Here is a 12,860-nt window from a genome sequence, read left to right on the forward strand (position 1 = left end):
AAAAAATGGTTGTTCACCTGTATCATTGAAGTGTAGCGTACCTTTGGGACTGTTATTTGTTTTTATTTTAGTACTCAATTTCAATGCAATGTTCCTATATTTTTGTATCACTGATACTTGAGTTTTTGGCGTGATGTATGAGTTCTTATCATGCTTAGTTTTGCTTTAGGATAATCCTGCCCCTCTTAGGGATTTTGTTTTGGGGCTTCTTTTTCCTGGTTCCAATGCATCAGTGGATTAAATTGTCTCAATAGTAACAGTACTCAAGTTTCCATGGTACTGTATGACTGTATCTTTTCCAGTTTATGTTCCATATAAATATGTCAGTTTTTTTTATTTGTGATATTCGACTTTCTAGTGTATATAATGAATAATGTAAAAGGCACATAACAAGTCTTAGATTTACGATGATGGAATCTTTCTGCTCAATTGGTTTCCTCATCCTGTGATGCTTCATATATTATGAGTGACTGACATACACAATTTCCTTGAATATATTGCAACTTATGACATTATATCTTGGATATTTGATATAATATTTGGTATTTTTTTTAAACTCTTCCATTTCCATTTTTCAGAAGTATTATGTGTCTTGGTTGCCACAATATTTTTGTACTGATTATATTGCTTCATGTGATGTCCAATTATGTCAAAAGTAAGATTACCAATTTGCCTTCCATACAGGAACCTAGCAGTGTTGAGAAAATCATGGAAATTGATGAGCATGTAGGCTGTGCCATGAGTGGCCTTATTGCTGATGCAAGAACATTGGTTGAGCATGCTCGAGTGGAGACCCAAGTACTTCTCTTTCTTGTATACTTTATTCACTTTGTTCATTACCTTATCTGTTATCTCACTATATGCTCATAATCAGAACCATAGATTCTCATATGGGGAACCGATGACAGTTGAGTCCACCACACAAGCTATTTGCGATCTAGCTCTTCGCTTTGGAGAAGGTGAAGAAGAGTCTATGGTGAGCATTTTGTGCTATTACAGTGTTACTATCCGAACACAACACTACCACAGGAGTTTCTGATCTACTTATTTCCTTCTGCAGTCACGACCTTTTGGAGTTTCTCTCCTTATTGCTGGTCATGATGAAAATGGGCCGAGCTTGTAAGTGCCAATCATCACAACTGACAAAGACTTTAATTGAATTCAGGAGGCATACTTGCACAGTTGTCTTTGAGTGTGCTTTCAGTTTTGCTTGTTTGTTCTAGTATTATTTGATGTTGTAGCACTGATTACGAGTCGAAGGACTAGTCGAGACTAGTCGATGGACTAGTCCATGAGTCGCAACTGTGGTGTCGACTGTGAATCTCGTGTAGACTAATTCGATGAGTCGAGCGGTCGAGAGACTAGTCTAGACTAGTCCTGCTGTCTGAGTCGCTCGACTCAAATTTGGGAGGGGAAAATTGGAGAGCGAGCTATGAGAACAAGCCGCCTGGACGAGGCCACCGCCAGCACCCACTGACCCGCCGCCAGGACGGCGGATGGCGAAGCAAGGCGCGGCAGCTGGCCGGAGCTCGTGCTCGGGCGGCGGCCATGGCCGTGCCCCGTAGGCGTGTGCGGCCCTGCCACAAAGAGAGGGGGAGAGAGAGAGAGGAGAAGAGGCACGGCGGTGGTCGGCGGGCTCGCCGGCGGCGGTGGCTGGAGGCGCGGGTCGCGCGCGCGTGCTTTTGTGCGTGATGGCGCAGGCGGCGGCGACGGGATCGATCGGGAGCTAGGGTTACATAGGCTGGGATGGGAAGTAGGCTAAGTAGGCTGGCTACTTGGGCCCAAATAGGCCAGCTGGGGGTGGCGTGCTGAGCGGCACTGGGCTAGGCCTGGCGAGCGTTGGCTAGCACTGTTGGTTTTATTGTATATATTGTAATGTGTTGTACAGTTTACTACTCCATACTGCTACTAGGTATTAGTAGTTGACTACTACAGTACTTTGTCGACTAGTCTAGCACTAGTCTAAGACTAGTCCGATTAGTCTATGAGTCTCAACCTCGGAACGACTCAACGACTCGTCGACTCGTAATCCTTGTGTTGTAGTCGTGCTCATTGACTGTTGTAGTCGTGCTCATTGACTTCCTGTGGTGACAAACAAAAAAATTATGTTAGTTGCAATTTGCAACTTATCTTACACAAGAACTTAGAAGTTAGGACATATTGCTATCCTGTCACAGTTTCTCTTATGTTATCGATTCTTTGCTTGCATAAGCCTTAGTATGTCATCTACCCTTGGGCCTTGATTCTGGCCGTTTGAACCTTCTGTGCGGTGAATTCACAAATGGATACCAAGACTTTTGAGACGTTGGTTGTTCACTCCTTACTATTTTTTGAGTCCTAGGCATCCTTATATAGGGGATGTTAGCTTCTTACATGTCTTAACAGTTTCCTAACTGGAAACATTTAGCTTGCTAATTCTTCTGGACTATATTTCCCAACCAACTCCTGATTCAATTTTTACGGGCTCCTTGCTGCCCCATAAGATTGGAGTTGACAATAAACAGTTGGACTCATGCACCTATAGTATAGTGCCACCACACTCTTATGTGTTGTGCTGCATATGCTGCAAGGGCCAGCTGTGCACAATATTCTGACTGATAACCAATAGCTTCCATGATGACCATTCCTCCTTGAGGAAAATCTTTCATAATCTTCTCATAGTTATTATGGTTAAGATATGGCATCATATTTAACCAACAACAAAATATTACATATTGCTTAATATAGTTGGGATTTGCTGCGTCCACCAGGTTAATTTGATGTGTGAGCTTATGCCCAGCCACAGCCAATGCTCTAAAATTTTATATTTTGGGTAGGATATATTCTCGGAAAGTTACAAGTATTGCTACCTCTTAAACATTGTTGAATAGCAAACGGCAGAATGGTCCCTTGGCTATAAGTTTGTCTTGTTCGCATCGTCGTCACATTGCTGTGTTGCATGTGGCAACGATTTTCTACACCCCTCACTCCTTACTAAAAATAAAATAAAGTAGCTTGTTCTACTAGCCTAGAATTGTTTCTTTTTAGAAGGCAAATTAGGAGTGCCTAGACGGTGTAAAAGAATGATCTATATAGATTTGTTGAAGTTCTCTGTCTGCATTTTGTGTCGCAGGTACTACACTGACCCATCTGGAACCTTTTGGCAGTGCAATGCCAAGGCAATAGGGTCAGGCTCTGAGGGTGCCGATAGTTCCTTGCAGGAGCAGTTCAACAAGGTAACACAACAAGATCAAATAGCTCTGAACTGTATGATAACTTGAACACGATTTGCATATATGCAAAGGAAGCTGTAATGCTAACCTTGATTGATCATAGCTAGGAGACCATAATGCTGAAAGTGGTGTGTTTCTAATCTTGTGTGAAGAAAACCATGACGTGACCACACCACTCTCTGCTGTATGTCGATACTTGCACCATGTTTCTGAAAGCTGATGATTGAGTTTCTTCTGCAGGAGCTGACCCTTCAGGAGGCTGAAACCATTGCTCTATCTATCCTGAAACAGGTTATGGAAGAAAAGGTAAAGGCGTCTCAGTCCAGTCTCATGTTTGTGATTGCAGTCACTAAGAACCCCCACCAAGTGTCTCGAGTTAAATTGCTATTTGGAACAGGTGACTCCAAATAATGTCGACATCGCCAGGGTCGCGCCGAACTACCACCTTTACACCCCTGCAGAGGTTGAAGCAGTCATAGCACGATTGTGAAACGCAGAAATCTTTGTCGAATGTCAACCAGGATTCGTATGTTCCTTGTGCTGTGTGTCTGACATCCAGATGCCTTCAAATTAGCAGAAGCACAATTGCTCTATGATATGGACACTGATGTTTGCCTCTTTTCATTTGATTATCTTGTGTTAACAAGGTGTAGAGGCCTAGCTGTTGTTGCCTTGTCACTTGCCGGTAAGGAGATTGTACTACACCCTTTTGTTTGATATACGAAGGATTTGTGGCAATAGCATGCAGTATTTCAGCAACAACTGTCGTTTGCACTGTATGTTTTGGATTGTTGAACATAGCGATTTTTCTTCACTTCTTCTTAGACTGGACTACTTAAAGACCGCTAGGTTTCACTTCAGAAACTTTTTATTCGGCTAGGAAGTTGTTCTTTCGCTGCTGATGAGACTGCTTTTAACCTATATAAACGTGCCACGCAATAACAGTTGTGCCTGAAACTTTAAATAACACAATATCATTTCATTTTTGTTCTCTTCACATCGTGGATTATATCATCACACTTTTTACGTTCTTAAAAAATATCTGAGACAAACTTTCAACAACAAAAGTATAGACTACTGTTTAGTTTAGGTTAGAGCAACTTCAATGGGGCGACCCATTTCATCCGCGGCCGTCCGTTTGGGTCGGCGCGGACAAAAAAGCTGGCCCAACACGTCGACCCAAACGGCTTTTGTCCGCCTGCCGACCCATTCACGTCGACCCAAACGGCTTTTGTCTGCCTGCCGACCCATTCCTGGCCCATTTTTTAGGCTGATTTGCGTCGGCACGGACACAAGACGGACGCGCGCGTTCGCCCTCTTTCCTCACCGGGCCCGTTGGTCGGTGGTACATTGGATTCACACACTCGCCCGCCTGCTACGTCGCCGATGCCGCTGGCCATTTTTTCAGATTAAAATGGGTACATAGATAGTTCTAGTCTACATAGATAAAAGAAAAAGACCACTACTCGTCGTTTTCTGACTCCGACTCGGTAATGTCCTCCTCCGACGTTTGAAGGTAGGCGTCAGCAAGCTGCTAGTCTTCAAAGTCCCAACCCGACATTTCTTGTAGCTTCAGTTTTAATTGAGCTGCCTGCTTCCGCGAACGCTTGTCCTCCCGATAGGCGGCTCGCTCCCTCCTCCTCGCGTCCCTCTCCGATCTCGATTGCTTATAGAACTGGCGCTCGTCGACGATGTCCTGCGGGAAGCCTCCTCGCCACAGCACCAAGGCTTCCACGTCCTTCTCTGCGATGGCGAGACGACGCTGCCGCCTCCGATGGACACGACGATCCTCGTCGGTGAAAAGCCACGGGAGAGGCGTCAGATCCTGCGCCCCTGGCTCGACACGTTGGGAAAATTCATATCCCGACGAGCCCTAAGGAGGCGCCACGCCGCCGCGTCGTGCGCGCGGGCCGCCTCCTCTGCGGTGTCGAAGGTGCCGAGGACGAGACGTTTCTCGCGAAATCAGATCTCGGCAGAGAAGGCGCCGGAGCGGCACTCGCAGACTCCGCGAAAATCCGAAGCGCGTAGGCGGCGGATCGACATGGTGGCGCAGAGGCGGCGAGAGTGAGCAGCCGACCGAGTGTGGAGGGAGCGCCTTCTTTTATAGCGAGCGCCGGCCGCGGCGCGCGCGCGAACCTTTCCCGCGCGCTGGAGCGCCAAAACCAGCGCGCGCGAACCTTTCCCGCGTGCTGGAGCGTCAAAATCAAGGCGACAACACGATGTTAAACACGCGCGACCGTGAAAATAGGTCGACCCGTTGAACGCACTGCCGACCCAAAATTAAAAAAAGACGGATGGTGGGCGAGCGGCCGACCCAAACGGACAAAAAGCAGATAAAAACATCGTCCGTTTGGGTCGGGCCGTTGGAGTTGCTCTTAGGGTTTGTTAGTACTTGCAGGGTCGTTGCTTGGGCGGATGGTGTCCCTCTTGATGAGAGGCAACAAAAGCTCTTTTTACGTGTTTGTAATCATTTGATTAAGTCTTAAATGAGCCCTCTCTAAAGTCTGAGTCAAATGAGCGCATTTTTATTCATCATCTCCGGGCTATATATCCTCGTCGAACTCTGGTCATTGAATAAAATTAGGCGGCTGCTACGAATCTTCCGGCTGATTTCCTAAAGAAATCAGCCGGGTCGCCAGCCGTCTGATCTACTTATCTCAGCCCTTCAAAAAAGGCAATGCACGACACGCCATGCTCCTCCCACACCGCATCAGCCACCCCTGCCTCGATTCCCGTCCAGCCGTAGCAAGGCAGCAACGTGTTGCCGTTGCAAGGCATCACGGTTGCCGCCGGCAAGCACTGCCTCGCAAGACCTGAGCCACCACCGGCCGCTGCATCACAGCTCCGAGAGCCACCGCCGAGAGCTTCACTGTAGCACTAACATCGAGCCTTGCGTCGCAGCTCCAAGGCTCGTCAAGCGCTGCAACGCAGCACCGGGAGCCACCAATGAGGGCTCCATTGAAGCGCCTTGCAACGGTTGCCGCCGACAAGCACTGCCTCGCAAGACCTGAGCCACCACCGGCCGCTGCATCACAGCTTCGAGAACCGCTGTCGAGAGCTTCACTGTAGCACTAACATTGAGCCTTGCGTCGCAGCTCCGAGGCTCGTCAAGCGCTGCAACGCAGCACCGAGAGCCACCAGTGAGAGCTCCATTGGAGCGCTGAACGATGCACTGCAACTTCGAGCCCGTCGGCGAGCCTTGTAAGTAGCACCGGTCACCGCCGGCGAGAGCTCCATTGGAGCACCGAGCGCTGCAATTTAGCTTCGGAAGCCGCCGACAAGTTCCATTGGAACACCGAGCACTGCACTGCAGCGTCGACAGCCGCCGGCGAGCGCTGCAAGGCAGCACTAGAGGCCGCTGACGAAAGCTTCACTGCAGCACCGCCGGCGGCGAGCTCCACGGGGTCGCGGCTGCTTGTGCTGCACTGCAGCTCCGCTGTCGTGGTGAGATCCACAGGGACGCAGCTCACCCCGGCGAACGCCCACCTCCGGCCTCCCCATGTTGCTTTGCAAACCGGCGACGAGCAGCGTAGCCTCCGGCCACCTCCTTCATGCTGCGTTGCAGCACCGCGACGAGTAGCAGTGCGGCGAATGTTTCCCCCGCCTCCGGCAACCCCCTGCATGCTGTGTATGCCGCCCCCGCTTCAGCAATGGTGCTGCTGCTGTTGCTACTGCGACAGTAGGGGTGCAGCAGCACAGCGATGGCGCGCTATGGTGGTCAGCGTCGCCCCTTCCTGTTCACAGCAATGGGTGGTGTTCCCTATGGCGAGGATTCGGTAGCTGGTGCCTGGTGGCGTGTAGTCGCGTCCCCATGGAGCCCTCTCCTCTCGAACTACACGACCGAGAGATCGGGGGAGGGGAGGAAGAGATGAAGACGAAGGGGAAGAAAGGTGTGAAGGAGACGATCTATTCGAAGAGATAAGGCTGGAGCAGGGGAATCGGTCATCGGTGGACGGCCCGGATGGGCACGTGTCACGCAGCGGACGCGGTTTGCGTTTCGTTGTTATCAGCCGGTTTAAAACAATCGTTTCTCATAAAATTAACCTTAATGAACAACTAATGATTTCTCTTGTTTTAGCCACCTTTTTCTCATTAATAACAAAACTATTTATTCTGATATAAAAAATATTAATTCCAATGGCTTTTTCTATAGTAACCTTCCCAACCATGATTTTTTATTCCACTTTAATTCTATACGAAATAACAAATTAATTCTAATAATACTAAAAAATAGCGGGTTCCATTGTTTCTATGGTTCCCTTTTAAACAGCAAGGCCCTCTCTACACTGGAGCCCTTTCATTCATTGAAAGGTATTGCAAACGACGGAACTCCGACATAAATTCATGTCTTCTCTTTGGAGCGATGAGGTTAGGGTTTCTCATCATACGTGCATGATGGTGAGATTTGGTGTTAGACACTTCAACTATTTGCAATTCGCGATTTAATCAGAAACACGCCACTTCTAGTGTAAGACCAACGAAGACCTTTATAATAGCAAGTTGGCTACTTCTACAACTTAAATGGAAACCAAGTCTTTCGTGGTTCAAACAGACTCTCGTCTCAACATCATTTGTCAGGATTTTTGGTGATAGGTTCTTTGGCTTGGATAGTTTGTTCTCCTTCTTAATCTTTCTATCCAGAATTCAGTTAATGATGAGATTTAGTATCCTTTCTTGCATTTTCATAACTCATGAAATGCCGAGAGGCACGAATTCCCCAAATTTGCGATGACGACTGTGGCCTAGAGTGTTGGTCCTTAGGGGCACGTGGACGAAGACTTTCCTACTGTCATCGATAAGGCCAGGCCTGCTATGGTATGGAAGCGGTGACAGCGGCCCGTCAATGGCCCGTTGTGGCGACGATACTAGTCGTTCGGTGATATATAAATCTCAATTTGATTTTCATTGTGTTTGTGATATTTTATACTTTCAGTGAACCATTAACAAAAGACCTCGTTGGCGTGTCTTAGGTATTGCGCTTCCAGCAAGGCTCCTTCATAAATCCTAAACCACACACGTCCGAGAAGGGCCCCGTAAGGGCGCATGGCAGCTATGGGCTGCCGTACGAAAAACAATGGGGAACAAATAACAAGAAAACTAGGGTAGGTCGACAGCTGTTGAACATAAAGAACAATGAAGAACGAGTAAAGAAAAGTAGGGTAAAAAAGGAAAAGTAAAAAATAAAAGTGATAGATTGCTTTGTAGTTCGTGTGCTGCTACCTTTTGGTCCATATTGAATATCCAAAACATTTTATAATTCAGAACAGACATGATATTATTGTATGCTCCATACCCTATGTCACCATCCAAATCCCTAGGATAGTTGGTATCAACCGCCAGTTTGCCATATTGTTTAGGTCACCTTTGGTTTGTAGGAATCTTATAGAAATTTCATAGAATAGAATTTTCAAAGGAAAAATTCCTATGAAGCCCTTTGGTTTGTAGGAATAGATTATATTTCTATGTAGGATAGGAACCAATACTTCACATTTCAAAAGGAAAAAAATATTAACCTAGACTCAATGGAAGAATTCCTATCTTATGCATCAAATGAAATATCTCTATAGGAATTGAGATGCATGTCATATGAAATTCCTATCCTATGAACCAAAGAAGGCCTTAGCACTGCAAGACGGTACCATTCAATTCTATCATTAGCAATCGATCCAACGGCAGAAGGTACAATACCAAAGACGAAGTATTCTGTAAATGCACAAACGCCACAAGGAAAGTCAAACTTTGCACTCATTCGAATCCAGTAGAGTGAACACTGCAAATTTGCACGATGTCACTTGAGACCAAAATTATTGCTTGACTCCAGAACAACGGTCGGGTAAAAATGGATCATCCTCTCACCTAAGGTTTTAGAGAATTCTTCTAGACATTTCAGCAGCGGGGGAAAAGATAACATATAGTGAGAGACAGGGAAAACCTCAATTCAACTACAGTACATTACATCTGATCTGGAGAAGCAGTGATCATAGGTACAGTTGGATGAGCTCATCGCTCACAACGGATGGTGTCAGAACACCAAGATCAGTCAAAAGAAGTGTGAGGTACTGGGGAGGAGTATAGTCTCTTGCCGATGTCTCAACTTCCACACCAGCAGGTATCGGAACTCCAAAATCTATCGGTCGATGAGCTGGTGTCATGTCCTTCTGGTCCAGGGGATATAGACGAGCAAACTACAAGAGTATCAAATATACAGGGCTATGTTATCAAACACACTGACACTTCCATCAAGCGATCATCATGCTATAGACAAAAACAGTCATGGATAGTTATATAATACTACCTCCGTTCACAAATAAGTGACGTGGTACGTCTTATTTATGAACGGAGGGAGTAGGATGCAAGTAAGATAAACCATCATTTAATACACTTGTCTACAATCTAGAACTAATTTACTATGTAATCATCAATTGAACTTAAGTTGCGACAGTTTAAGTAGAATAAACTTTCGTGAATACCTACTGCGAGATATAAGAAATCCTGAAATAAGAAATGCAGTAAAGTGATGAATGATTTGTGCAAGTAGTTTCTTGCAAGTTATGACGTGTAGATCTCTGGAGTGCAGAATACTAAGACAAAGTTCCTTAAAATGTACAGGACATATGGCGGATAACAGTGGAAGTTTGAAATGATACTTCCATGTCAAATTGCTCTCACATTATGGATGACTGATCAGCTTAAGGATCCATGAAAACTATCTCTAAAAACAATAAAGAAAACGGCAACACCCTAACAAGTCTGAGTCTCCATGTCAAATAGAGGTCCTTACTACAATGTAAAGAAATATAAGAGCATTTAGATCACTACTTTAGTGATCTAAACGCTCTTATATTTCTTTACGAGGGAGTATATTCTTAAATATACAACAATTTTTACTCGCTGTTCTTAAATATTCAACAGTTATGTTTCATTTATTCCTATTACAGAAAGTAACATGAGAATAGTTTGCAGAGCAACTAGTGAAACAATTTTTAAATAGCCTATCATAGCAGGCAGTACCTTATAACTTTCAGCGGCCACGTATAGAGGTTTATTCATGCTATGAGCTACAAGAGCTATCTGGTAAGTCCCCATCATATTAATAATTCCTCCACTTTCAACAACCCCATCAGCACCAACAAATACCATGTCAACTTCATCCATGGAGTAAGCAACAGCTGAATCAATTAGCACCTTAACAGGAATACCTAATGCTGCAAGTTCATTTGACATTCGTAGGCCAGTTCTGTCTGGTCTGCCCTCTGCAGGTAAATAAACATAACAGACAAACATGAGAAATTGCACTTAACAGACAAGTTGCCACATTGATTATCGTGATTACTAGCCATGAGGTAGGCTAACAACAAAACATTAGAACTGCAACTCTCAGATGATGTAGTGTTAGCACTTAGAGCATACATCCACTCAATATGTACCCATTCAACACGACATCTAACCGCTGAGATTAAAAAAAGGTAAGACATGACTAAAGAACTACTGTATACTAGCATTGCACGTCTGAACGTTACGAAATGATTTTGGTAAAAGTAGATAAACAGTAGATTGCCTTGTGAAATTATTCAACATGGAGGAAACGCAGAAATGAAATAATAGAAAAGCGTAAACCCCATTGATTGTTGTTTGTGAAAAAACAAAGAGTATGGAACCGGTGGGGATTTTTTTTGGCGAACTATAACTGGTGGGATCCACACTAACTAATCTAACTGTTTACTTTAGCTTCCTTCTCTCCCCGTTCCGGCGTTTCCCTTCTAGACTATCTCAAACCCGCTAAGCACGTCCTCTGCTAGCGCTGCAAGCTGGCTTGGGAATCGTGGACCTTTTTATGACAAGGGTGATGTGATGGTTCTAGAAAAGCATGGAAGCAACTGCTGGCTACTGTTCATGTGAATCCTGCTGCTTTCAACTGTTGAATTTAAGATACCAATGATTAGGGTTGATGCTCTAGATTCATTCAAAACTGCTACACTATATAATGGTATAGAAAATAGAATTTCAGTCGAAACACATTAGGGTGCAGTTTCATGCATGAATATGATCTCTAGCCCTCACTACGGTCTACTTTTCGTACACGAAAAAGGTGTTGAGATCAGTCACAACCCTCATTGCGGTCTACTATTTGTACACGAAAAAGGTGTTCAGATCACTCCCAACCCTCACGCCGTCTACTTTTCGTACATGAAGAAGATGTTGAGATCACCTCAACCCTCACCGCCTTCTGCATGAATACGATCTCCCAAGCCCTCACAGTAAAATATCACAATGATGACCCTGAATGGAGAATACACTGCAAGCGTGTTGAGACCACTGAATAGAAAAAGGACTAGATCAAAATACCTGTGCATAATACACGGAAGAGTTTGCGACTTGAGGCAGCTAGCTTCAGGATTTCCAACACCACTCTGGAATAACCATGTACCAGCATAGTGCACCCATCTGAGATGAAATCTTGGCTGAGCATTGCAATTGTCTTACGGGCCTACACAAATATTCTTCTACCAAATTAGTTCAAAGCATAAACCATCTTACAAGAACAGTGGATAGTAAATTACAGGTAACCTTTAATGATATCTCTCCAAACTTTTCCCCTCGCTCAATTAGGCGTGATTTTGCTGCATCAAATTTCTCATGCTCCAAATGTGATGTTCTTGTTACAAAGCGCATGAACAAATCACAAGCAGCAGACAGAGAAATGGAAGTAGCATCCCAGGACTGAAATATAGACATGTTTTCAGTGTGAATTCAAGTAGTCAGCACCGCATGAGGGCTTCCATAACGAAATGTTCAAAGACTATAAGCAGCTTAATAACTTCATCATTAGACAACATCTACTTGTGAACATAATTCAAACCCTAAGGACTAGAGAGAACATGATGGGTGGAGTTTTGTACATGCCACTACAAGCATACCAAACAGATTTTATGCCATTGCAGAAGGGCCTTTATTTCCAACACCACAGAAAACATCGGAGATAGAGAAAAAAGGCAAAGTGGGTTTTAGGGACCTTCAGTTTGTCGGAAGCCTTCTTGAGCTCGATCTCGAGCTCCATCATGGTGGTGGCCCTGCTGGAGCGGATGACGGCGGCGAGCGCCATGATGGCGGCAACCGCCTCGGCGGCCTCCGGCTTGCGGCGCCAGAAGTTGAACTCCTCGATGACGCCGCCGCCGTTGCTCCCGGGGGAGGGGGGTGGGGCGGCGTCGGCGTCGGCGTGCGCATCGGGGAGAGAGGCGGCAGCGGCGGCGTGGTCGAGCCAGTCGCTGGATACGACGGCATGGTGCTCCGCCCGCGTCTGGTAGTAGGCGGAGATGGGGGGTTCGGGGTTAGGGTTTTGGGCGGCGTCGAGCTCCATGGGAAGGAGGGGGCAGGGCAGAGGGGAATCACACTGGTCAGGGAGAAGTGTGTAGGGCGTGGAAAGAGAAAAATTCACTGAAGGTCCTCCTGCTCGTCGCGTTGGCCAATTTAATCCTCCGACTTACAAATATCAGAAATAGTAGTAAGATGTCCGTGCGTTGCACGGCTAACCAAAATGCATTGATCTAGAGTACTTTATTTCACAACTTATGTGATGGTCATTTCATGTGTAACAAATATCAATATGTTTCTGTGGATATATTCATTCTGCTTTTGAGCTCACAAGCA

The 12,860-nt window shown here is 45.6% G+C and overlaps 2 protein-coding genes across 3 annotated transcripts in view; one reads left to right on the forward strand and one right to left on the reverse strand.

The window, feature by feature from the left end:
- The window catches only part of LOC119300701 (proteasome subunit alpha type-5-like), a 5,268-nt gene extending 1,242 nt beyond the window's left edge, over positions 1 to 4,026 (forward strand). Inside the window, exons 4-9 of the mRNA XM_037577603.1 lie at positions 684 to 798; positions 875 to 976; positions 1,061 to 1,119; positions 3,113 to 3,215; positions 3,453 to 3,518; positions 3,610 to 4,026. Of these exons, the coding sequence (XP_037433500.1) occupies positions 684 to 798; positions 875 to 976; positions 1,061 to 1,119; positions 3,113 to 3,215; positions 3,453 to 3,518; positions 3,610 to 3,702 (538 nt within the window). The 3' untranslated portion in view covers positions 3,703 to 4,026. The remainder of the gene's footprint in view (positions 1 to 683; positions 799 to 874; positions 977 to 1,060; positions 1,120 to 3,112; positions 3,216 to 3,452; positions 3,519 to 3,609) is intronic.
- A 4,896-nt stretch (positions 4,027 to 8,922) lies between these two features.
- LOC119300702 (translation initiation factor eIF-2B subunit alpha-like) lies at positions 8,923 to 12,646 on the reverse strand. Of its 2 annotated transcripts, XM_037577604.1 has the most exons (5): positions 12,226 to 12,643; positions 11,781 to 11,933; positions 11,559 to 11,700; positions 10,224 to 10,465; positions 8,938 to 9,397 (listed from the first exon to the last, which is right to left on the reverse strand). In XM_037577604.1, the coding sequence occupies exons 1-5, from the start codon at positions 12,568 to 12,570 to the stop codon at positions 9,191 to 9,193; spliced, it is 1,089 nt and encodes a 362-aa protein (XP_037433501.1). In that variant the 5' UTR covers positions 12,571 to 12,643; the 3' UTR covers positions 8,938 to 9,190. The 2 variants fall into 2 exon arrangements, with proteins under 2 accessions (XP_037433502.1, XP_037433501.1); XM_037577605.1 differs by lacking the exon at positions 11,781 to 11,933 and having other exon boundaries at positions 8,923 to 9,397; positions 12,226 to 12,646.
- Positions 12,647 to 12,860: the final 214 nt, after the last annotated feature.

This window comes from Triticum dicoccoides, chromosome 5A (genome assembly GCF_002162155.2).
Source record: "Triticum dicoccoides isolate Atlit2015 ecotype Zavitan chromosome 5A, WEW_v2.0, whole genome shotgun sequence".
NCBI lineage: Eukaryota > Viridiplantae > Streptophyta > Magnoliopsida > Poales > Poaceae > Triticum > Triticum dicoccoides.